The 26,633-nt window shown below is 42.0% G+C and overlaps 1 protein-coding gene across 4 annotated transcripts in view; it reads left to right on the top strand.

Moving 5' to 3' along the window:
• The window catches only part of LOC111863803, a 69,175-nt gene that overhangs the window by 22,106 nt on the left and 20,436 nt on the right, over window positions 1–26,633 (top strand). For all 4 annotated transcript variants that reach the window (XM_023850510.2, XM_023850511.2, XM_023850509.2 and 1 more), the window contains exons 8-14: window positions 1,060–2,762; window positions 3,387–3,486; window positions 5,786–6,151; window positions 14,373–14,535; window positions 14,629–14,692; window positions 16,556–16,672; window positions 18,789–18,889. In XM_023850510.2, coding sequence (XP_023706278.1) covers window positions 1,060–2,762; window positions 3,387–3,486; window positions 5,786–6,151; window positions 14,373–14,535; window positions 14,629–14,692; window positions 16,556–16,672; window positions 18,789–18,889 — 2,614 coding nt within the window. The remainder of the gene's footprint in view (window positions 1–1,059; window positions 2,763–3,386; window positions 3,487–5,785; window positions 6,152–14,372; window positions 14,536–14,628; window positions 14,693–16,555; window positions 16,673–18,788; window positions 18,890–26,633) is intronic.

The raw sequence follows: 26,633 nt of genomic DNA, 5'->3' as shown, positions 1-26,633 counted from the left end.
TCCAAGTTTTCGGGCTGTTCTGTCCACATTCACATGCCTGTCATCTTGAATGATCTCATCCACTCTTTCCTTGTTGCGTTCAGCTGAGGCTGTTCGAGGACGACCGCTCCGAGGCTCATCTTTGATGCTGGTGTTCCCATCTTTAAGTTGTTTCACCCATCTTCGAAGACTGCTCGCACTTATGCACACACTTCCATAAGCACGCTGATGTCTCTGGTGAATTTCTGCTGCAGGGATTTCCTCTTTCACAAGAAATTCGATGACAGCACGCTGTAGAAACGACATCGTTTTCAGCCATTTTGTTAGGAGTGATACTGGTCGTGTGATGCAAGCTATTGATGTCACAAGACACTCAAGGTTAACACAACAGCTGGTTCCACCTACCACCGTACTCTCTTTCGTCTGCTGTTCCCAGGTTGCATGCAAAAAAAGTTGCTTATGACTTTCGGTACGACCTATGTACAATACTTCCCTCCTAACTGAATCATAGGATTTATTGAAATTTACGGATAACTGATATTCTCTCTCATTGTACTCCCATTTTCTTTTCCAGCATCTGGGGAATGCAAAAGATCTAATCAGTAATTAATCTGTTGATGTTAAAACCCACACTGATGATCCCCAATAATTTTGTCTATATATATGCTTGACCTTGAGAGAAGAATATTGGATAAAATTTTATGTGACGTAGATAGCGGTGATATCCCACAATAATTACTACAGTTATGTTTATTGCCCTTCTCGTGAACTGGTACGATAATGTACTCGGATACACAAATATGACCAGTAATAGTAATATCAAGTGCACATATGGTTTAGAGTCTCTTTGTTTAAGATTAGGGCTCTCAGACACAATTTAATTGAGAAATATGCTAAAGCCCCAGATGCCATTCTGTTAGAGCTCTGACCTGCAAAGAAAATGGGATCATGTTGTAATTTCACTCTTCAGCACGCCAAAGCCCATCATACTGATATGTCTGTACTTATCGAAGGGTGCAATTGTTCCATTGAATTTATGACTTGAATGTAATTTGTTTTGCAATTTTTCTGTTTTTCTAGAACCATCCCATTGTAACCGAATCATCCCCTTCATCGGAGCGACTTGGTGTGTTCCCCGGACTCCAGTCTGAAACTGTGCCATCATCCCCTTGTCCACCAGAGAGACCTCACAGGTTCTTTGTTTCCCAGCGTTCTGCTTTCCAACCGAGAATTCCAAGAGGGGATCAACATGCACGTTCTGGATCTGGACTGGCAGCTAGACCACCATCAGGAGTGCAAGCCGCACGGAGCGGTTACTTTCTACACAGACGTCTGAGTGGTGCATACCATTCCCAGAACTTTCAGGATGACACTGAAGAGTCTAGTCAAGGACTTGATAGCACTTCAGATGTGGGTGTGAGGTATGGTATTCAGCTACTCAGTAGACACATTGACAGCATGCAGAGGCTGTGCAGGGCTCGTTTAGAGATACTGCAGCTGCAGCAAATTCGTCGCATGTGGGAAGATTTGCAGCGACAGATCAGGTCCCTGCATGCAGCTGTGAGAGACAGTACGTTCGCTTTAACGGCCAGACAAGACACACCAGTTGGCCCAAACAGGCATCGGTTTAGACTTCATGCTGTGTCAGGTGAGGACTCAGGGCTGGGAATGAGCAGACAGAACTGTCAGAGAAGTGGAGACTCAGAACCGCATGCCACGGAACCTGGACCACATATTCCCAGTGTCAGTCAGATGCTTGAATTGGCTCGCATTAGTGACATAGGTCCTTCCGTTAGCTGTGAACATCCTGCATCAACCAGTGGTGCCAATTTAACGCGTGGACTACCTGTTACCCCAGGTGAACAGGATGTGTTGAATCAGGACAGTGCAAGAAGTGACAGACTTGCTCAGCTCCATGCGCAGTTCAAAGCTTTGACAGCACTTAAACTTGTGACAGCCGAAAGAAACAGTGCGAAGGAAGAGGGTGAATGCTCCAGGAATAAGGAGGATATCACATCAAGAAAGATTAGTGCTACAAATGGAAGTACTGCTCAGCCTGTCAGTGCTGCTTCTGATAGAGTCGTGGCCTGCGATGGAGAGCCGTCACTTCCACAGAGTATCAAGCCAATTTGCTTTGGTGATCCCAAAGACACTGCTGCAGATGGACCTTCCTCTCGGCCTGATTCGGCAGGAAGGATAGCTGGTATCAGGACTTCAGGTATGGATTGTAAAAGTAATACTCCAAAAACAGAAAATGTCAAAAATTCTCCACGTACTTCTTCTACAAGTGGTGAATGTAATGAGACAGGCTCGCTGTGTAAGAAGAAGCGAGGCCCAATAGAGTCCAAGAGTAGATCTGCTAATGTGGATCTGCTGCATGACATTCAAGCCAGTAGCTCTGTTTCAGCATCTGACCATGACCTGTGTGCAAGTAGTACTGGTGGTACTCCTAGTATTCCAACCATAACCACTACTACCGCTACAACTGCTACGACTGTCACCTCATCATCAGCAATGAACCCAAGTAATTCATCTGTTCCAAATGAATCTCCAGAGGCTACTGGACACCAGGCATCGAACAGCTGGTGTAGGTATGCGGCAGCATCAGCGTCAGCATCTTCTGCAGCCAATTCCCAGCATCAGCGGTTATGGCGTATTACCCACCGAGTTTATATGAGAAAACCGAGGCTTTTGGCTATGGGATTCAGGTCGAGAGCCATTACTCGTCAACCAGGCAGCAACAGTACTTCATCGCATAGGAATTATGCAGCAAGTATTTTCAGGTAAGAAACGTTGGACTCTTTTGCAGAAAATTGTATCTTATCAATTTAATCAACTTACTGTAATAAAAAAATAATAAGTTTTGCATAGTTGGTTGACGCACTATGATACAAGCCTGTATGTCATGGGTTTGACTTCATTTTCACTGGATTTTTCAATTGACCTAATGCTTTCAGCCACACTAAGTCACTGGGGTCAACTCAGCCTCTAACAGAAGTGAGTACCAGGAACCTTCCTGGGGGTAAAGGGCAGCTGGTGTGTAAGGCTGGCAGCCACACCGCCAATTGTGAACCGACTATGTAGAAAGTGTAGGAGCCTGTATGTCTCACAGTTCTATGAGCCTCCACGGCCTGTTACAGGGATACCTTTACTTTTACTTACTATTATAGTGTGTATAATTTAAAATCCTTGCACATGTTAAGTCTAGTCAGTTGTGATGGCACATAGTTTGAGATAGGAATGGGGAAACTGCTGCCCCCATCTTCAGGGTAGAAGTGAGCTACATGTGTGCCACACTGTATGGTGTCACATTTCAGAATATTGTGGTCAGTATTAAGTGCTGGGGAAACTTCACATCTCATATTTGCATAGGCTACCTGTTCACTGTCTGTTCTACATTCTCATAGGCATCATGAGTCTGGAGGGAGACCGTGGTTCATGCAGTCAGCCCCATCTAGATCTCAGCACACAAGAATGCCTTCACGAGACACTCGGACTTCAGCACAAGTGAGTGTAACCTGTATGTATCCTCCATTGCCAGCATGTCTGTAGTTATACTGATTGTCCAAGTTGGTGTGGCAACTAGGCTGCTGGCTGCATGACTGTGGAATCATGGTTTGATTTCTTCTGGCACCTACAATTTTAGATCCCTACAGAAATGCAGGAGAGATGTAACACTCGCTGAGAAAAGTGCCTTGAACAAAGTAAAAACCAGCCACCTAGCACAAGTCATCGCCAACTGGAGGAGATAACCGAAGTGCCAAAATCTACGTACAGGTGCATGTGTTATACAGCAGCAAGAGGAACTGCAAGATGTATGGACAGACATCCCTCATTCAGTGGTTCTCTATCGTAACTGGATGAGGTGTGCGGGTCAGTCATCCAGTGTTGAAAATCAAGTAAGAGGAGTTCGCTAAAAAGCTGGGTTATAACAATTTGAAAGCAACAGAAATGCAGGATTGGGATACAATTCAAGAAGGGCAGTGCTGATGCTGTACGTGCTGAACAGTTGAAATCCACAAAGCTGTCAGACATGCTTCAGACATTTTGAGCAGATTGTATCTACAGTACTGATGTCATGCTGGATGGTTCCCTAAGCTACAAAAACAGGCTACTCTGGTTCAGACAAACCAGTGGATTATGAAACTGTGTTGTGCTGTTCAAACTTGTCAGGAACTGATAAATAGAAGCTGTTGGTTATTTAAGGAGATTAGTATGGACAGTTTATCAGTTCTGTACTGTGCTAACAAACTGCATGGATGGCATCTGAAATTTATAAGAAATCGCTAATGAGTTGGATCTTGGAATTACAACAGAAATTGAGGAGAATTTTTCTGGTTCTTGGCAGCTGTGCTACACATCCTCACTTAGATTCTTTGAAAAGTATCGAGCTGGAATTTCTGTCTGTCCACATCACATCCCATGTACAGCCAATGGATATGGGTGTCATGACAAATTTGAGAACTTTATATTGTGCAAAGTTGGTAAACTTCTTCCTTGAAGCAGTTCAAGAAAATTCACTGATGTCATCTTCAACAGCTAAGGAGATCAGTATAAGAACTGATCTTTTACAAGCAGTACCATTTATTACCAATAGTTGAAGAAGAGTAGGAGGTTGATAGTGAAAATGATGTCATACTGGAAGTGCACCACATTGGAAATTATGAGGAGTTTCCATGCATCAGCAGTAGTCTCCAGTGGTATACTGAAAATAAAAATTGTGGGGAAGCAGATATTGAACAAATTGCAGTGAAACACTGGATGACATCAGAAGATCAGGAAAACAACTGAGGGTGACACAACCAAGCGTGAATGGGTGACTAACAGGATGCTACAAAATTTATTACTAGATTGTGACTTCATTGGGGGCACACGGTAGCGTAGTTGGTTGAGGGGCTATGCTACAAGCTGGAAGGTTGCGGGTTCTCAAGTCCCGTTGAGGTCATTGGATTTTTTCAGTTGACCTAATCCTTCCAGCCGCACTATGGCCCTGGGGTCAACTCAGCCTCTAACAGAAATGAGTACCAGGAATTAATTAAATAATTTTCCTGGTAGTAAAGCGCGGCCGGCGCGTAGGGCTGACAACCTTACCGCCATCTTTGAGCTGACTGTGGGACCCTCAACGTCTCACACCTCTATGGGCCTTCACATCCTGGTACAGGGATAGCTTTACTTTTTACTTTTACTTAAGACTGTGACTTCATTTCATGCAGGAAGGCAATGAGGGCAGTCCTATATCCGCACTAGAAACCTGTGCAGATTTTGTTCAGTTGCACTCAGTCAAGAGAACATGGCAGGGTACACCCAATCAATTCCTCAGATGTCACTAGCTGTCAAGAAGCATATGCATGTTTAATATATAAATGAATCTTACATTTCTCTTTTCTGTGATTTACACTAATTGTTTCAGCTCATTTAAAGTCAGTATGTTTGTTACTTAATAAAAGGAAAGCTTGTCTTTTGTCATGTACATATACCTTTTTAACCCTTTACATGCATCATCATATATTTGGGGCAGCCTGGGGAAAAGTAAGCTTTGTCTTGATGTCTCCTTGTTAATCGGAAGCTGCTATATTTCAGTGTGGGAACTCAGTGGGTAATGCAAATTTGCTTCATACTGTGGTCTTGAGTGTTATGACACTGTGTAATGGGTGCCACCATTTTCAGATGGTACCCAGTTGGTGCCCACCTACCGGATTATCTTCACCATTGTGAAAACCATGAATCTTAAATCATTTTTTACATTTTGGTTTGTGAACATGTTTGGTGTATTCTGAAATTCTGGGATTTTGTGTTCATGGTGTAGGTTGGCACGCATGACAGCAGGCAGGCAAACTTTGCTGCAGCAGGTGCAAGTAGCAGCTTGAAGGAAGCTGATGGTGATCCAGCAGCACCATCCTCTGATATGTCATCACAAGTTGTGTCAGGCCAGAGCTCTTCACAAAGTGCGAAAAAGCCTAAACTTGATACATCTAGCGAGAGTAATGCCCAGCCTGGTCCCAGTAGGTGGCCAGAAGAAAAGACTGCTTCCTCTGTGCACAGTACTTCTAGTCATGAGACAGCAGGAGTAAGCAGCGCAACAATGGCTCATGGTGCTAAGAGGAGGGTGAACAGTCGCACAGGGCCCAGCAGTGACCCTGGTAACTCTCAGCAGACATCTACAACTTCTGAGGTAAAACTGCATGCAGGATGTCCAAACAGTACTCATTTGTGCACTGATCCCATTCTGTTGTGAAACTGTCAGTATGGAAAGTAACAGTGTTGCCACTCTCATTCTCCTTTGCCTGTTTAAACCCCAGTGAAGTTAGTAACATGTGTAAGGTTCTTACGGTAGTGAATATAAAGATTATGTGACCCCATGTAGTTGAATAGATAGATACCAAGTCACATAGTGTCATGTCTCAGAAAACCATAATCTTGACTCGCGAAGTAAACTTAACAGCCTGCACACATACATGTGCATTTTGTTACCATGTATGCAAGTCACATCAGGTGGTTCTGTGGTTGTTGTAAACAGGTGTCCCCTAATAAAGGTGACATTAGAATGTTCATCTTGGGGGCATTTAAACCTTGTCCAGAGCTTGAGGCAGGGTCACCACTTTCTGCCAGGTGTGAAAAATTGCAGTTTATATTGTAGCATGTAGACCTGTTACTGGGTAATGACCCTGAAACAAACAGTGAGACAACATCCACTGCTATGGAACAAATTCTTAGTTAGCAAGCATACGCAGCCATTACTGGTAATGCCTTCGCAAACAAACACGTTACCATTGAAATGATTGGACTACAACAATGAATGGTGTTTTCTGCAGAGTCCACGCTGAGATGTTATAACCAAACAAGTTTAGAAATTATGAGAGAGTTGTAAGAGAGTCTGTGAAGAGAAGACTTGGTTGGCACAGTTGAAGAATCTCCACTGTTAGAAGCTCTTACCAGGAAACGACTGGTGAGGATGCAGCAGATTGAGAGACTTAGCGTGTGCTGTAGTGATTTGTGAAGTGTGGAAATTAGCGATAGTGTTATAGTTACCTATAATTATGACCCATAAGTGGTCAATAAATTCAGTCTCCAATCCAAAACCCCATTGTGAGTTGCTCTAACACATGACAACATTATATCAAATTATGCATATGATGTTCCTTGAAGCACAGCACACTTGTCCTCACCATGTTGTAATGTCTGACTTTCCTCCTGTTGAGGATCTTCTGGAGAGATGCTGCCATACTGTATTCTGTGTTGAGTCTTACTACTTCAAGTTTTTTTCAGAGTACTTTGGTATGGGCATGCACAAATTCCAAGTGCCAGGTAGTTCACTGTGGTACCAAAAATTTTCATGTTACTGCTGCATGGAGGGGACTGTATTCCTCTATCCTTCCCTGTGTAGACACAGAATGGCTACACATATCCAGTACTAGACTCACAATTGAAAGGTTTCTGTACCAAACTCTGATGGCTTCAGCGGCAGGTGCTGCTTGAAAGAGAGGCGTTCTTTCCATCAGGTTAGTGATGGATGTAGGGACTGTTGTGATGAATATACAGGATTTCAGCTTTTGTTGGAAAAGGCTAGGTAGTATTGATTCTTGAACAGTATTTGAAGACCTTCTGCTTGTCTTTGGTACTGCTGTCTGCTAATTGATTGCAATTGATCCGGAGAAATCATGGAGCCAAATATGGGGCTTGGCTGCTAGCTGGTTATGTAAACAGTAAATCCTGAGGTTCAGTCTTTGAAAACATTCGTTTAAGTCAACAGTCTGACTGTAGGACCTATGTACATATGGATCTCTACCAGCACTGCCTCCATCAGCATCACTGTCACTGTCCCACAGTTTAGGCCATTAGTGAGTGGTTTCTCAGTGCAGTGGCCCAAATTCAGTCTCAGGTTAGGTCATGTGGGATTTGTAATGGACAGAGTAGGACTGGGACAGATCTTTTTTTTTTGGTCTTCCTTTTCCAATTATCCCACCATTGCTCTCCATGCTTATTTACTGTCAGGAGCTGGTGCAGTACCCTCATTTGAGACCACAGGAGAAAGGGGCTGAGTCTTGCTCCACTCCTACAACTAAAAAGTAATGAATTAAAAATACAGACACAACCAATTAGAATAGCTGATTGATATCTGCATATTTTCCAGATATATAATTCAAGGAAGTTTGTGTATTTTGTTTATGAATTTTCTCATACAAAAATTAATGAGACAGAAGCTCTATAACACTTTGAGTAATTTCTGTTTCTGTCTGAGGACATGTCATGTGGTAAAGTCCATAGAGGTAAATATTTGTCTGATAATTTCCCTATCCAGAATGGTCTAAAACAAGAAGATGCTTGTCACTCCTTTTCAACTTTGCTTTAGAATATGCCATTAGAAAGGTCCAGGAAAGCCAGGTGGCACTGAAATTAGATGGAACACATCAGTTGTTGGTCTACGTGGAGTGTTCAAAAAGTATCGAACCTTCTTTTTTGTCACGTAAACCAATGAAGCGCGGGAGGCTCCCTTCGGTGGAGATGTGGAGGGGAAATTCATTTGCAGTCGTGAATTTTTTCCTGCCTGCAGAAAGCGTCAGTTACTGGCAGTCTGCTTATCAGTGAGGACGTGTAGTGAGTGCTCATCGGATTCCAGTAAGTTGTAAAATAATGGAACAACATGAGCAGCGATATTGCATCAAATTTTGCCAAAAGCTTGGCAATAACCAAGTGGAAACCACTCACAAGATTCAACAGGCTTTTGGGGACAATGCCATGAGCAACTCACGGATAAAGGAGTGGTACAACCTCTTCAAAGATGGCCGCACATCAGTGGACAGGGAATCGCATTCAGGCAGAGCCTCAACAAGCCGATATGAGAATGTCATTGAGCAAGTGCGGACTTTGGTCATGGAGGACTGTCGTATCACAGTCTGAGAACTCGCAAACGAGATAGGGGTAAGCATTGGATCGGTACGTTCAATTTTGACCGAGGATTTGGGCATGAGGAGAGTGTCCGCGAAATTTGTACCGAAACTGCTAACAATGAAGCAGAAGTAACGCCGTCTGGAAATCGCACAGGACATGCTGGACAATGCAAACAGTAACCCAAACTTTCTGAACACCATGATCACAGGCGATGAGTCGTGGGTTTATGGGTACAACCCGGAAACCAAGATGCAGTCGTCACAGTGGAAACATCTGACATCCCTGAGGCCAAAAAAAGGACAGCAGGTCCGCAGCAATGTCAAGGTCATGTTGGCTGTTTCCTTCGACTCCCATGGAGTTGTGCATCATGAGTACACACGACAAGGGCAAACCATCACAAAGGAATACTACCAGGAGGTCTTTTGTCGCCTTTGTGATGCTGTGCGGCGCAAACGACCGGATCTGTGGGCAGCAAAAACTTGGCAGCTCCATCGTGATAACGCACTCGCCCATTCTGTGCATCTGATTCAGACTTTCGTTGCCAAACACAATATCCCTGTGGTTCGTCAGGCTCCCTACTCCCCTGACATGGCTCCGTGTGACTTTTGGCTAATTTCCAAGCTGAAAATGCCGATGAAAGGAACCCGATTTGAGTCAAAAGAAGACATCATGTGGAATGCGACGGCCTGGCTGATCACCATTCCAAAAGGCGCGTTCCAGAAGTGTTTCCAACAATGGCGGAAGCGCTGGGAGAAGTATGTGCATTACCAAGGAAACTACTTTGAAGGGGATTAGAGTTTTGTACCTCCAATCAATAAATGTATTTCTGCTGACCAAAGGTTCGATACTTTTTGAACACACCATGTATATTGATGCAAATCTGCTGGGTGATAATATAGATACCATAAAGAAAAACACACAAACTTTAACTGACGCTAGTAAAGAGGTTGATCTAGAAGTAAACACAGAGAAAGTTAAGTATATTGTCACGTGTTGGGTATGTGACACGATGCATAACTTCACGCTGTATTGGATGTAGCAAATTTATTCCACTCGCTCTTACAGTTACACAATTTGCAGTTTCACAACTACTGCCATCTGCAGTATCACAATTACTTCTACTGCTGGAGTCACTGCTATGCACTCAATACAACTCAACTCCGTTCTGAAGGTTGTTCGTCCTGAACAGCCTACCGGTACATCCCCGTTTCTTTTCTTTCAAGGCTGTGCTTGCTGCATCTTCTTTTGGTTTGGCTACTCCTCTTGCATTGACTATTCTCCAGCTGTTACATCCATTCCCTTCTTAAGATTGTTTGTCCTGAACAATTCCATGGTCCAGCGTTAGTCGATCCGTTGTATAACATTCACTCCTCTCTTTCATTCTCTCCTCATTCATGCTGGGGAGGCCGGTGTTTCTACATTACTGGTTCCTCCTCTGCTTGCAGTCTCTTTTTCAGTTTTGGAGGGGCTCGACCCCTCCACAAGGTCCAATCCTTGTCTTGTCGTAGGCTGACAGAAGATTCGACTATTCGCTTTCCGATCTTCACGCTGACAATCTCATAGATGGTCTTCTTACGAGTTCTCCCTCCCAGGTGCGATCGCTGTCCTGATCTACACCTTCTGATGGTGTTCTTGGTTGGCACCTTTATTCTCATTTTGCATTGCGGGCCTTTCCAGTGTCTATTTTCCTCTGTTCGTCCTTTCCAGGTTTCTTGTTCAGCATTGACCCTGGTTGAATATTTCTTTACGAAATTTCCCTTGCGCCATGTCACACCTGCATGGCTAGTCATATATATGTCGGCATCCAATTCGTGCCATGGTCCGCACTTTCCTTGGGTCCAAGATTTCCTGTAGCTGTTCCTTCTGTGTCATGCCACTGTTGCACAGCAGAACACCTTCCTGCCTGTTTTCTTCTGCCATGCCACTTCCACGTGGTGGCTTGTCCCTCTGCGGGTGACGGCCAGTCTTCTTCGGCCCCACCCTTTCCCGGGTCCGTTTCTTCATTTTTTGCTGGTTTCAGTCTCTACGTCTTTTCTTCTTTGGTTCTCCAACTGGCATTACTTCGGTGTCTTCTACGGGGACTTCTTGTCCACTGAGGTCTGCTCTTTCTCTTCTAGACATGCCTCTATCTCTTGGCAGGCCATCATCTCTTTTTGGGTAATCGGCATCATTTCTTCTTCAGGTTCTCTGACCGGCATCACTGTGGCATCTTGTACAGGTACTTCTTGATGCTCCACTACAGACTGTATCATTTCTGAATCGGGCTCAATGTTCTCTGCATCTGCCTCCATCACTTCTTGGCAGGCCGTTCTCTCATTTCAGCATGTCTTCAGGGAGTGAATTGCAACCTCTTCATTAGGAATCTTCTGTCACTCCACTACATCTGTTTTTTCTCTTGGATTTGTCTCCATTGCATCTTGGCAGGCTGTCGTCTCTTCCTGCCAGGCATTTATATTGGCTTTCAACCTCTTGTCTCGCCTGGCAGCCGTCCTTGCTTCGATGGCTCTCGTTTCTGCTCGGAAGGCTTCTCTTTCTGCGGCAGTATTTTCTTGCCAGGCCTTTGAGTCAGTGTCCATTTTCGCCAGTAGGTGTTTGATCATTTCTTTCATCTCCATCATGTGGGTGCCATCGTTGTGGTGTGTTTAAGTTCGTAAACCAATTCTGACACTAAATTGTCACATGTTGGGTATGTGACGTGACAAATAACTTCACCTCATATTGGCTATAGCAAATTTATTCCACTTGCTCTTACAGTTACACAATTTACAGTTTCACAACTATTGCCATCTGCAGTCTCACAGTTACTCCTCCTGCTGGAGTCACTGCCATGCACTCGATACAACTCAATTCATAGCTGCTGGACTTCAGTTCATACTGGATACTAGTAACTCTCCCTCTAGTAACTCAATACTCACTACTACTGAATAGTGTTCGCTGCTCCTTATTTAGGCTCGGCTCAGACAACATAGAGAACACGTTGCTGCTCGGCAACAGATATCAGGTATTGTTGTCAGGTGTTTCTGCCTACGCATTGCGTAGCAATAGTCACTGCATGGACTAGCCTGTTGCATGATGTCACAGCCTAGTGGGGACGGGTGTTTACTGAGCGTTGCATAATGATGGGAGGAGTGGGGATACGTGACGTCACTTGTGGAAACACAGAGTTCATGTGACCCATATTTCCTGTTGCGCCATCCATGTTACACTGCCCCTTTCTAAAGGTTGTTTCTTCCCGAACAGCCTAACAGTACATCCCAGTTCCTTTTCTTTCAAGGCTGTGCTTGCTGTGTCTTCTTTTTGTTCGGCTGCTCCTCTTGCAGTGACTATTCTCCGGTAATTTGTCTTATCAACAAAATGCAGGGCAAAATCATGACATCAAGATAGGTAACAGATATTTGAAAATGTGGCACAGTTCAGATATTTGGGAACAGTGATAACAAATCAAAACCTGATACAGGAGGAAATTAAGAGGAGATTGAACTTGGGTAATGCTTGCTACCATTCAGTCCAGAACCTTTAGTCTTCATGTCTGCTGTCTAAAAACATAAAAATTAGAATATACTAGGTGGTTCGAATATGACTGGGACTGATTTTTTTGTAAACAAGCCGCACCGCGCAGCAGCTGTGTGACCTTGAGAGAGTGGAGCCACAACCTCCACCCTCCCTCCTGTTAGGGTTAGAACCTGTTCAGTCCTGTCTGGAAGTTGCTAAAGTGATGAGTGAACAGAAGGTACCGTGGAGTGTGGGACAACTCATTGTGATCAAATTCCTCGGAGAAAACCTCCCGTCCGCTGAAATTCACCACAGACTCAAACAACAGTATGGGGAAGAGTATCTCTCACAGACCCATGTGTTTGAGTGGTGTAAGTGCTTCAGAGAGGGCAGAGAGCGCGTGGAGAATGAACCACATGTTCGTCAGCTGCAAACATCCATCACCAAGCCAAACATTGATCGTGCAGACGCACTTATTCGTGAGAATAGGTGCATCACTGTCAAGGAACTTGGGGCAATGCTGTCCGTCAGTGTTGGTAGTGTAGAAGACATCATGAAATACCACCTGCACTATCGCAAGGTGAATGCACGGTGGGTACCATGCACTTTGACGGATGTGAACAAAATGGTGCGCATGCAAGTTGCCAGTCTACTCCTACAACAGTTTGAAGATGAAGGTGATGCATTTTTTAAGTCTATAGTGACCACTGATGAAACGTGGGTGCACTAGTTCATTCCCAAGCCCCAGCAATCATCACGCGAGTGGCGGCATACCAGTTCTCCCAAATCCAAGAGAGCGTGGAGGAGCCGTTCGGCAGGAAAAGTGATGGCAACGTTCTTCTAGGACTGGCAGGGGGTTATCCATGTAGACTTCCTGACAGATGGCAGAACAGTCAATGCAGCTTATTACTCAGACCTCCTGGCAACAGACGTGAAGGAAAAGATCTGATTCAAGTGGAAGAGTGGTGGAAAGTGGGTCGCCTTCCTTGAAGACAATGCAGGCCCCCATATGGCCAAAACAACAATGGAAACCCTCCGGAAATTGAAATGGAACCTTCTGACACATCTGCCGTACAGTCCCGATTTGGCACAAAGTGATTTCTACCTGTTTGGAAGGCTCAAATCAGACTTGCAAGGCCTGCGGTTTGTGGACAATGATGCCATCATCCAGAATGTTCGGTAGTGGATATGCTGCCAACCACACACCTTTTTTGAAAAGGGCATCAGGATGCTTCCAGAACGTTGGAAAAAATGTGTTGACTCCGGAGGGGAGTACGTTGAAGACTGACATGTGCAAGTAAGTGTTTGGCAATTTTGGTTTAAAAAAAGAAATCAGTCCCTGTCATATTTGAACCACCTTGTACAAAACAACAATTTTGCCTGTGTTACTGTATGGGTGTGAAACTTGGTCTCTCACATTAAGGGAGGAACATAGACAGACTAAGGGTGTTTGAAAACAGGGTGTTGAGGAGAATATTTGGACTGAAGTGGGATGAAGTGACGGGACGTTGTAGAAAACTACATAATGAGGAGCTTCATAACTTGCACTCTTCTCCAAGTATAATTAAAATGATCAAGTCAAGGAAGATGAGGTGGACAGGGCATGTAGCACAAATGGGGGAGAAGAGTAATTCATGTAGGATATTGGTGGGAAAGCCAGATGAAAAGAGACCACTGGGAAGACCAAGACAGTATTAAACAGTATTAAAATGGATCTTAGAGAGATAAGGTAGGATGGTTTGGATTGGATTTCTCTGGCTCAGGATAGGGACCAGTGGATGGTTCTTGTGAACACGGTAATGAACCTTCAGGTTCCATAAAATGCTGGGAAGCTCTTGAGTAGCTGCACAGTTGGCAGCTTCTCAAGAAGTGCTCAGCTCCATGAGTGAGTGAGTCTGAAGACATGTAGGATGTTGCAAGTTCTGTTACCAGGTGTTAACAAGGGAAGGTCCCATTGTGCAACATACACTAAACTAAACTAAATTATGGCACATAACATTTATGTGTTCCAGTCTCTCAGTGCGATGATTGCACGGTTGGAGTCACTTGTAAGGCAGCAGAGGGAGCAACGGGAGTCACTTCATCGCGAAAGACGAGGGCAACAGAGCAACATGTGGGAGTTACGGGACCGACATTTGTGGTTCAGGGCCGGTGCCAATTCTGGCAGTGACAGTGGTTAGTGATACTGCATGTTTTGGCAACAGCATCTATCTTCAGCTACTTGCTTGCCCCAAATATATTTATATTGTTTCATTCAAATCATTACAGATAGCAACCCTGAGAGCGACAGGCATCAGCCATGTGGACAGCCATCTGCAGAAGGGAGACTGATGTGAGTGTGAACAGACTGGAATTATTTATTATATTTTAGCATCAAGTTGTTTGTGTGTGTGTGTGTGTGTGTGTGTGTGAAATTCATTTTATTCAGACAGCACAGTAGGAATCTTAGAGGTGAACACACCTTTTTATGTACGAGGGTAAGTCAATAAGTAAGTTACAAATGGATATAGAACTTAAACAAATAAGAGTACTGATTTGAAAAATGCTTTTATTTCTCAACATAATATCCCTGTACATTGAGGTACTTGTCCCATCGTTTCATAAGCCCCTGAAAACCAGCAGCATAAAATTCTTTGGGCTGCTGTCGGAACCAGGCAGTGACTTCCTTTTCTACAGCTTCATCATTGGGAAAATGTTCAGCTGAAAGATGATGTTTAAGATGGCCAAACAAATGGAAGTCGCTTGGAGCAAGGTCGGGGCTATACAGAGGATGCTCGAGGACTTCCCACTTGAAATTTCATAGTGTCTCATTTGTCTTGTTGGTAGTATGGGGACACGAATTGTCATGCAGGAACAACACGCCTTTGGCGAGGAATCCTGGTCGCTTCTGTTGAATGACCTTACGAAGTTTCCTGAGTATGTTACAGTAGGCGTTGGCATTTACAGTTTGTCCTTGAGGCTGGAATGCGGTGAGCAGTATGCCTTTGTGATCCCAGTCACTGCCTGGTTCTGACAGCAGCGTAAATAATTTTATTCTGCTGGTTTTCAAGGACTTGTGAAACGATAGGACAAGTGCCTCAATGTACAGGGAGATTATGTTGAGAAATAAAAGCATTTTTGAAATTTGTTTAAGTCTGTATCCATTTGTAACTTACTTATTGACTTACTTACATATAACAGCATTGCATGTTACTAAAAAGATGGTGTTCAAATATGTAAACACTGGCCAATGTAGGAATACCAGCAGATGAATACAGGTAAATATAAAAAAGTCGGATACATGACGATAGCTAAATGAACCAAAGCATCTTGTAAGAAACTACAGATATGCTGAGATAGTACCTTGAATTAGGTAATGACCACTTCCTTGCACATTGCTTCCAGTCTGTTACTTGCTGAGTATGTGCTACTGACTGCATTGTTCAGTAAGCCATGAAATCCTTCAGTGCTAGATGTAGATTCATGCTGACCAACTTCCTAAGAAGGGCAGTTGTTGCTGTCATTAGCACTGCAATTGCCGCCATGACCTTAAGTGGACTGTGTCACCTGCTCCATCCATCTCATGTCCTTAACCTACTGAGTTGTGGTATGCAGTCAATATGAGGGAGAGTCTGTAAATAGGTCACAGATGGAAGTAGGACAGCTGTAATGGACATAATAGAGAGGTTTTATATGTGTTTTCTAGGTAGCAGCACAGTCCAGCTTCATGACAGTCTAGGCAGTAGGTGTGCATGTGCATGTTCAGGGTCTGGTTGCAGTAAAAATGGTGACTGTGCTTCAGGATATACTCCCGAAAAGCAGTGTTCTGTTGTGTGTTTTTTTTTGTGGGCAGAAGAACTCTCTGCAAAGGATGTTCATAAATAAATGTTTCCTCTTTATTGTGGGAAGTGTTTGTTGCCTAAAGCAGTTCACAACTGGGTTGAGAAACATGGCAAATGTTTTGCCAGTGCGAGGTTGAAACGGAGGTGCAGAAATGACAACATTTAGAAGATTTCTATGCTGTGGGTTTTGACCCACTGGTAAAGTGATGGGACAAGTGTATCTGTTGTTGAAGGTTATGTCGACAGGTGTTTTTTTTTAGGTTCAGATATCACATATTTTACGTTTTATATCCATTTGTGACTTGTTTTCTGACTGTGCCTCATACATACCTTGTGTAAGATATTGTTAATTGTAATAGTTTCATTTCCTCTAGAACTGCGATTCAGAACGAAACAAATAGGAGTTTCACATGTGGTTCACATCATGGTCATTCAGGTGCACTTGATGAAGACTGGGAATGGACTCGAGAATCCACTCGACTACGAGCACGGTAAGAGAAACAAACACAGTGCATTTGCTTGAGTTTATACAGGATGCTTACTGACACTCTTAGCTCTCACAGTAACAAGATGTTTTCTTGCAGATAAGAAATGTATTTCTATCCCGGATATATAATGTGATACATCATACTAGTGAATGAACTAACATCATCGAGCAGAGTTTTTCTTGAGAAGCTGATATTTGCTCAGTACTCTAGAAATCCCATTCCTTTTATAGAATCGGAAAAACCATTCCTGTGTTTGCAAGATTCCAGCACCAGTCCCTCTCCTGAGCTAGATGACAGTCCATTCGATATCCATTGACTCTGTTTAAGATCCAGTTAAGTATTGTCCCATCACTGGCTAGGTCTTCAAAGCAGTCACCTACTTTCCTTCACATTTTCCAACCAGACTTTTTGTATGCATTTTTCATCTCCCCTGTTTATGCTACATTCCCTACTTACCTAATTATCCTTGATTTGCCATCCCAATAATTGTTTTGTGAAGAGTGCAAATTGTGAAATTGCCCATTCTCATTTCTTCATCCTCCATCCTTCACGGGCCCAAACATTCAGCACCCTGTTCCCAAACCATTTTTTGTCTGTTCTTTCCTTAATGTGAGAGACCAAGTTTCACACCCATACAAAACAATGGATAAAATTACAGTTCTGTGTGTCTTTTTTTAACCTTATATTTTTAGATGGAAGACTTTGAACTGAATGACAGCAGTTATTGTGGAAATTTAATCTGACTGTCTCTTCTTGATGCCTGTAAATAGCTTATGTACCTACTGTCCCTGTGTCCTGTATCTGACAGGTGCAGAATATCTGATCAGTATTCACTATTTAAGGTCAAATTCCACAGTAACAATGATCTTCAATAACTTGATCTGCATGTGGAGTGAACATTGAGAGAAGTTGAGTATATGATATAAATTCCGTCCTAAGTGCAACAATTTATTGTAGGTCTTTCGTTTTGCTTTCTTCTACACTACATGTTTCGGCTGCAAACGGCCATCATCAGGTGTATACACTCACGTAGCTGTTACACTGCACCCAGTTTAAAATTTAAAAGCACACAGGTCTTCCCAATTGGCTAACAGGATCTACTTCGCTGATATTTGTCTGATTCATACATCACCTTTGTCACCCACACATGTCAATTTTGACATTCATGAACTGGCATTTTTAAAATCTTCAGTTCCAATTTTAGAAAATTCTTTTAAAATTTTTCCAAATTTTAAAATTTAAAATTCTCAGGGTTACTCGCCCAATGTCTATAGTGCTGCAGCAGCTACTTCTTGTTTTCACCACTGTACAGGTGTTATTCTGTGTAGGCTCCCTGTGTGCATGCCGCTGCTTTATCTTTACTATGTGTGTAAATAGGTACAGAAACAGACTCCTTTTACTGCTTAGGCAGTTATTCCTTTGTGCATATAGAATTTTTAGGTTTATGGATGTCAGAACACACACAATGTGTTGAATTAGTTAGGACAGTTTTTCAGTAGCAGTTTAAGCCACAGGAATAATAGGCCCAGGTAGTAATAAGAAAATCAGTGTAATTTCAATACAAAGTAGGGGTATATGTTAGCATTTCATTGTTGATTATTATTCACTTTTCTTTAAGTATATGTACTCTTCTCATCACATTGTAATTCTGCTAGCTGTTATGGCCCAGGGTGTTGTGTCATGTGGTTGGTATGGTCGAACCATCAAGTGATTGAAGCAGAGAGGTTACCTAAAGCAGAGATTTCCAAATTTAAATGTTTATTGCTGGAATTTATTTTGGGACTGATACATGCAAATTCTATTGCCTGCAGTTACTAAGTTCTGTATAAGAGAGCCACACAAAGAAGTTCCATGAGGGGTGGGGATGATGGTGCTTGAGGCCGTCGCCTCACCGCTTAACTCTTGTGTTCTGTTCCAGTCCCCTCCAGCTCATGTCAGCCAGTCAGTATTTTTGTGAACGTAATGGCTAGACAACCAGAAGAAATATGCTGGAAGGGGATGTGTAACAGCTCGAGCGAGATGTGGAAGGTGCCTATCCATGGGACCATCCATGGCCTTGGTGTAATATGTTGCAAATATTTCTTTGATATTGTATTATTACAGCTTGTTTCCCTTTCAGCCAAGTTCTGAGTTTGATGGTGGAAAGTCTGACACAATTTTTTGAAGAGAATGGCCTCCCCAACAGTACCTCCCATGCCGTACTAGATGAGCAGATGTACAGTAAGTCTCACATGCTTCTATGTAATTGTCACATTGCAGAGTGACTATAGACATGGTTTGGAATGGTAATCAGATTTATTGGACACTTGCTTGTAACTACAAATAACTGTGATAAATTTTTCACTGAGTTACACACCCACAAAGATCACTTTAACTACAGCATACATAAAGTCTTTTCTGTCTTCACTAGCCAATGCTGGGTAGTGGTTTCCAGCACTGGACGTTCCCCATTCCTCTGGGTTCCCAAACTGTCCCTGGCCTAAGCTACTTTTTCACTTCTCACAGCTGCAACTCTCAACTGGCTCAACAGAACTGCTACCCCTCATTATATAGCCCCACGTGGACCACACAGGAAATGTCTCTTCCATTATTGCATGTTCTCTCGTTACTGGGAAAATGTATCCACAGAACTGTTCCCTAGAAACAGCTGTTGTGCTGTTGCCTGTTTACACAGCTGTTACTTCGCATTGGGGCTGTAGCACAGTGTTTGCCATCAAAATACAAGTTTTGACATGTTGTTAGTGGCCTGACATTTTGACCCTCATTGAGTGCCCTATGTTTAGGGAAGTGATGCTGTATGTCTGGCTGAAGTTCACTGATGTATTGGAGGAATGTACTGACTCGGTTTTTAAGCATTTGGCATGATGGTTCCCTGTTTGTTTGCTTGCTTGGATTACCCTTCAGTCCTGAAGGTGGAGGAAGTTTGCCCCACCAAAACATTGGTGATTGCCTACCAGACCACACAGTGTCACATCCCAGAAGATAGTAGTTTACACACAGCTCAGATCTCACATTTACTGTTGTATCTTAGATATCATATAAAATTACTGTTGAGTTTAATTATATTGTAATGTGTCCTAAATTACTGGATTATTAAAATTCCGTAGACACACATTTTAAAGACAATGTTATCAATACTTTGTTCTATATAATCCTTATCTATCTAGGTCAGGTATTTTAATTAACATCTATTCTAGTCATTCATGTATGTAATGACATTAATTAATGTAAGAATCAACATCTGTATTAATCCTTTGCAGTCCCATTCAAATACTAGTGAACAATGTAATTACAATTACGTTTGTTTTCCTCTATAACTTGCATAAAATTGAAGGAACTTTGCTGAATGTAATGAAAATATGTTGTGAAAGGTTCATGCAGTTCCCACCGTTTGAATATTGACTATGTGAAATATTTTTCAAGGACTGTGCCGATGTTGATACTGTTATGTATAGTGAATGGTTCCTTTCTGTTTGCTGTCATTTGGTAGAGAATAAAACCATGACCACCAAATCTTTTGATATGAGTTCGATGACCTCTAAACATCTCGTATTATGTGCAGATGTATGAGGTGTAGTAAGATCTGATTTCAGAATCTCTGGGCTATGTTTTCTTTTGAGGTGGCGGCATTAGTAAGGTCATGGCGAAGTCAGCACAGTAAAATCAAACACAACACAAAGTTTAAATAATGAAGTCACTGTATATAAAGAATGCGTTATAAGACGATAACTCAATATGCAAGTATCAGTGACAGAAATATAATTTCATAATGAAAAAGGGGGTGCTTGTCCTACAACTTCATTAGATATAAAATATTTTTATTAGCTACATACCTGTTGTGCCGTGATGACAGGGGTGGTTAAAAGAAAATACTAAATTACTATGTCAATCATCTCTCTTTTTCTAATCCCACCGCTGCCACCACTTGTTGTGCCACAATGATTGTGACACAAATATCGCTCTTATAAATCTTATCGCTGCCACCAACTGTTCTGCCGTAAGGGGGGGGGGTATTTAGTAATTACCAAAAAAACTGTAGTTCACAGTAGTCTACTCTCTGTCGGCTCCTGTCCCTCAGGAGCCTCTCCCCTTCCTCCAGCTTATTCTTCCTGTGCAGAGTGTTGTTGCTCCCTGGTTCCGAGCTCACAGTTCCCATGAGACGTAAGGTAATGCAGGAGCGGTAAGGGGAAGGAGCCTAGTGGGTTGTACCAATAAAGTTCTCTACATTTCCATCCTACTCTATTCGCCTAGTACCTACATACATACACATATATACAGTAAATAATGCCAACTGCTGTCGGGTGGCACAAGGTTCACATATATTCGTTATCCCTCCTGTACTGACACATGGTACTCTAGCCTGTTCTGTTGCTCATGTTAGTCACTGGGTTTGCACTTTAATAATATCACCTTATATTTCATGGCTAATATGAATAGTTCGACTTACTTGAGACAGAGATGCAGACGATCGCCTACCACCACTTTGTCGGTGCCATGACGGACATAGCCTCCGGCTACACTCCTTGAAAATGATTGTTTGATTAGCCTCAAATATTTTCCATTTCAGTACTTTTGTACTCTGTAATTGATGGCTCATCAACTTCCGGGAGGGTGAACTCCCACCTCTTTCTGACACTATTTCTAAGGGTGGCTAGTGCTCATTGGATAATTACTTCTCACGGCGACGAATCCCGTTCTGCCAGCCTCTGTCTACTCAGCATTTCTAATACTCCTAGCGTTTTCCTCTATGCCCACTCACTTACTCGCTTCCGCGTTGTCAGCGCCGCTGTGCTGAGCTAAGGCATTCCCTTGCGCTCTTTTCCCTTCCGCGTTTCACAAATATGGACCTTGTGTCAGCATAAAATCTTTTTAACAATCCAAAAACATACTGTCTATGTCCCCATATTACATTTGCAAATTTGGGGCAGATGGTATTTCTTCACTTATTGAGGTGGAGTCCTGGTTTCCTTGGACATGTATCACAATAAAATTATGTTTTTTCCTGCCTGCTAGGTCCAGGTTAGGCTGGAATCTGTGTGTGTAATGATATCCTTTGCCATTTGTGCGTTATGTTATGAGACCTGCTTATGAGTTCTAGAACAGTTCAGCTGGTAAGTGTTCTGGCTGCATCAAACTCTTGTAGTTGTTGATTCATCATAGGGAATCGGACCACAAATGCACCCATTTGAGGAGTCAAAAATTACGTATATTATGAAGCCCCCACTTAGTTGACTTTTATGCATTGTACATTTTATAAACCACATGACCCCTGAAATTCACAGTTGATTCATCTGCAGACAAATACTGTATGGGACACTAAAATTCTAAAAATTTTTACATAATCATAATATTGTACTGCAGCATCCTGTTGCACATAACTTATTTTCAGGTCTTACTGTCTCACGTGTAAACTTGTGTTAAAATCTTAAAAATTCACTTTTTTATTTTAAAAATATTTCTCACATCATTGGTGCACTACATGTTTTGACTGATACAGTCATCAACAGGTGCTTAAAAAATTGCTGTTGAAAATTGCTGCGCTTCAATCAATGAATACAGTTCCAAAGTATATCCTTGTAGTAGAATCATCCAGCACTATAAACATACAACAACAAACACATGTAGATTCAAAGTAAAAACAACCCAGTAATTCTGTGTAAACAAACACATGGTCGCATAAGCAAGGGTATACCCCAGAATCATATTCATTGAGGGAAGTGCAGCAGTTTTCAACAACAATTGAAGCACCTTGTGATGGCCTTATTGGTTGAAACATGTGGTGCACCAGTGATGTGAAAATAATTTTAAAATTCAAAAGTGAATTTTAACCTTTAAACACTGGACTTTTGAAATGGTGGTAGCCAGCCTCCTGCTGGTGCATGTTTAAATGCCTGTTATTGCTCTGTGTTTAAATGCCCAACACTTTTAGGGCACTTGCACTATATTTGAAAATGCTGTATCTAATACAATTTTTATGATAAATGAATGCAGTTGACTTTGTTTTTATCATCAAAGAACGCGGTGTCGCATATTACAACATAAAATTTGAAAGTATGTTGACAAAAATGTTATAAAGTGTTTTTAATTTTTAACTCGTAATGTTGATGCGTACTGTAAAAGTACTTTCCCACTGCTTCGCGTAGTACAGGGTGGGGCACAGAAACTTCCTTTTTTTGAAGGTGAATAAAAGAAAAATTATTGCTGATAGACAAAATTTATGTTTAGCTAATGAAAAAACATACTTTAAAGTTTTAAATCATATAGGTTTAAACAAAATATCTTGACGGTGGTGGCCGCCTTTCTCTATGCACTGATGCAACCGTTTCCCGAAGTTCCCCTTTGCACATTCCAACATGTGCACCGGAATTTGGGCTACTTCCTGCTGAATAACATTCTTCCGCTGAAGCAGGTTTGTGGGGCAGTGTTTAAAAAACTCTGCCTTGAGGTATCCCCATAAAGAAAATCACATGGTGTTAGATCAGGTGAGTGCGCTGCCCACGGGATATCACCTCGAAGCGAGATGAGCTGTCCGGGGAACTTTGCCCTCAAAACTGTCATCGAAGCTCGGGCTGTGTGGGCTGTGGCACCATCCTGTTGGAACCAGACATTTCCTAGATGCATTTCTTCAAGAGCTGGTTCAAAAAAGTTTTTAATCATGTCCACATACCGCTGTGAATTGACAGTAACTGCATGATTGTCTTCTTAAAAAAAAATAAAGGCCAATAACTCTAACTCTCAACAACGCACACCATACTGTCACCTTACCACTGTGAAATGGCCTCTCATGGAGCTCTCTGGGATTGTTACCACTCCAATAGTGCATATTCTGCTTGTTGACATATCCGGATAGGTGAAAATGTGCCTCATCACTAAAGAAAACAAGTGCGTCAGGGGGTAAAGTTTCCAATAACGTTTCACAGGCCGTCATTCGGTTCTGGAAATCACTTAGTGACAATTCTTGCACAACAACCATCTTGTAGGGATGGAAATGAAGATGTTTGTGAAGAATTCGGCACATTGAATAATTGGATATGTCTAGGGCGACTGCACGTTTGTGAGCGTAGCGTCTTTGATATCTCAAAATCGACTGTTGAACTGCCTCCACATTTTCTGGCGGCGTAATGGTCCATTGTCATCCTGATGATTTTTTCACCACACTCCTGGTTGTCTTAAAGTTCTCTACCCACAAAACAATCAATTTCCAGTTGGGAACCGGCCCTCTGGGCTTAATTGCGAAGTGAGTACGGAACACGCTGCAATGCCACGTAGGAATGGTTGTTCGAAAAATAGGCTTCGACAGCAAACGCACACTGCTCACTTGTCCACCTCATGTTTCCTACTGAGGGGTATTAGACAGAAACTTCTGCGACTGCTGTGTTCGCCGATCCTATCCCCACTTTTCTGCGACCTACCCTCCCTTCACAATGCGTCTTCACAAAAAGGAAGTTTCTGCGCCCCACTCTGTAGTTCTGCATTATAAAATCATTCCTGTATTATATTTGAGCATCCTGTTACACTCACACAATATATATGAGACAAACACCGTCTTAAGTGTAACAATTTAATTATAGTTCTTTTTTCTTTCCCTCCTTCACACTACATGTTTCGGCCCTAAATGGCCATCATCAGATGTGTATTAAAGATAAGCAGTGACACACACAGAGAGCGCCTACACAGAACAATACCTGAACAGCGTTAAACAAGAAGTGGCCGCTGCAGCACTATAGACATAGGGCATGTACCCTGAGAAAATTTTAATTTCAAAATTTGAAAAAGAAAAAGAACAAAAATCTTATAGACATTTTAACTTGAATTAAAGTTTTAAAAAAGTGCTAAATTTAGAAATCAAATTAACGCGTGTAGGTTAACAAAGATTTTATACAGTTAGAAAGACTAGTGATTTTAAATTTTAACAGGCAGTGTAACAGCTACGTAAGAATACACACCTGATGATGGCCATTTAGGGCCGAAACATGTAGTGTGGAGGAGGGAAAGAAAAAAGAACTACAATTAAATTGTTACACTTAAGACGGTGTTTGTCTCATATATAAAATCATTCCTGCTTGTAACACTTAAAACGTTTTCCCATTGTCTGGTGCCATAAAACAGCTGGAAGCAATAAAGTCATTTGCTTCTCTGATGGCAAGTTTCACATCTTTGTTACACTCTTCAGATATTCCAGTATTTTGACTAAAGGACAGAAAAGTGAAAACATGTCCTTTCAAGAAAGGCTATGCAGGGAATATTCATTGTTCCCTACTTCAGTGCCAAGCCCTGCCATTGCAGCTGCAAGAAAATATTGCCCTTTCTATGGTTGCAAGCCAAACCCTTGCATCGCAGCTGAGATGCAGAATGCATTCAGTTTTCTGTGAGTTCATAGTGAATTTGAATACTGTAGTTTCATTTTATCATACAGTGACAGCGAAAAGTTGTTTGGAAGATGATGAAATCGAAAGGCAGTTGAAATGTAAAATATGTGATGTGGGACTGTGCTTCAAGGAGTATTACACAAAGACAAGATTCAGTTACATGATGCATGGGTTGAAGCCTGTATATACGTTGAGCAGATAACAGCAAAGAAGTATGTATATTGAATTTTACTATATTTAAAAATAAATAATCAAAATTGTGCATACACTTCTACTAGCGGCTGCCCGACTGCACACGTCAGGGTACTTTGGCTACGATGACCACGCTCATCAGTGTACCAATTGGGGCATTTTGGCTGTTAAAGGTTAATGTTTTAAGACAAGTCTGCATGTGAGACAGTGAATAACAAGTGACAATCAACATATTCAATTACATTCTCTATTTATCTACCTTGGGACTGACTGTATTTGCTTATCTGGAGTTTCAGCCCTAAGGAGGTGGAGGGGACAAGAGAAGACCCCAGTCAGTATAACTGCAGAAATCTCTTCCTTGAAAAGATATGTGTTTATAGGACTGTGAAGAATCAAGCCACTGTTCAAGGAAAAAGTTCTTGAAGGAACATTTCACACACCTTGTCAAATTCAGTATAACGCCATGAAATACCGTTAGCTCTTCAGTCGAGTTTTTCAAAGGCGTGGCTACAATTATTTGTTCACATAGATGCCTATTGGTTTCAGCACATATTTCTTTGAATATAGTTTGCACTAAAAAATAGAAAAAAAATATTTGTGGAGAAACAGGCATTTGTCCATTTCAAGGTGGTTTACAGCCAGATGCACAAAATGGTACCTTACAGAAATAGTGGTTGTTTTCCTTCAGAGAGCCAAATTTTCATTATGATCATTAGTTACATCTGCACTTGTCTGACTGTCATCAGAACATTAGTTACATCTGCACTTGTCTGACTGTCATCAGAATTACCACCACTCCCACTGAAATCAGGCCTCTTTATTTTGGCATCAGGGTCACTGTGCTCAGTTATGTCAATATCTGAATCCCATGTAATTTCACTGGAGGAGTTGGAGCCATCATAGAGTTGTTCACAGATCTGTTTGCTGCCCAGTGCATGCCCACTTGTAAATGCCATTAGGATGTAGCTAACTACTGAGGAAAAATCTGCAGACACTTCACAAGACCCGTTATAAAATACACAGAATTATTACAATGAGTGGTTGGTTAACAACACAACTGGACAGAGGAATGCTTTAATGATATACTAACTCTGTTTGCCTCCCTCCAACTGACGCCTGGTCATATATAAAATACATATAACATGTGGTAGACTGAGTGTAACATAGGGCCACAAAGGATTAATATTAAGTGTGTAGTTAATTTTGTCTTTCAAATTCTATAGAAATGTCAACTGGTGAACACCAAGCATCTTATCAATGAAGGATGTAGTTTACATGTTTTCTATATTAGTTTATAAGATGAAATTACTCGATCATTTTAAAATAGAAAGATTTCAAAATTCAGATTACTAAAAGTTTAGGTTTCGTAAAATTCCTGAGTTTCAGAATTCCATTCATCTGAT

Source organism: Cryptotermes secundus, unplaced genomic scaffold, assembly GCF_002891405.2.
Source record: "Cryptotermes secundus unplaced genomic scaffold, Csec_1.0 scaffold833, whole genome shotgun sequence".
Lineage (NCBI taxonomy): Eukaryota > Metazoa > Arthropoda > Insecta > Blattodea > Kalotermitidae > Cryptotermes > Cryptotermes secundus.
The sequence above is the reverse complement of the archived record's forward strand: the minus strand, read 5'-3'. Positions and strand labels throughout refer to the sequence as shown.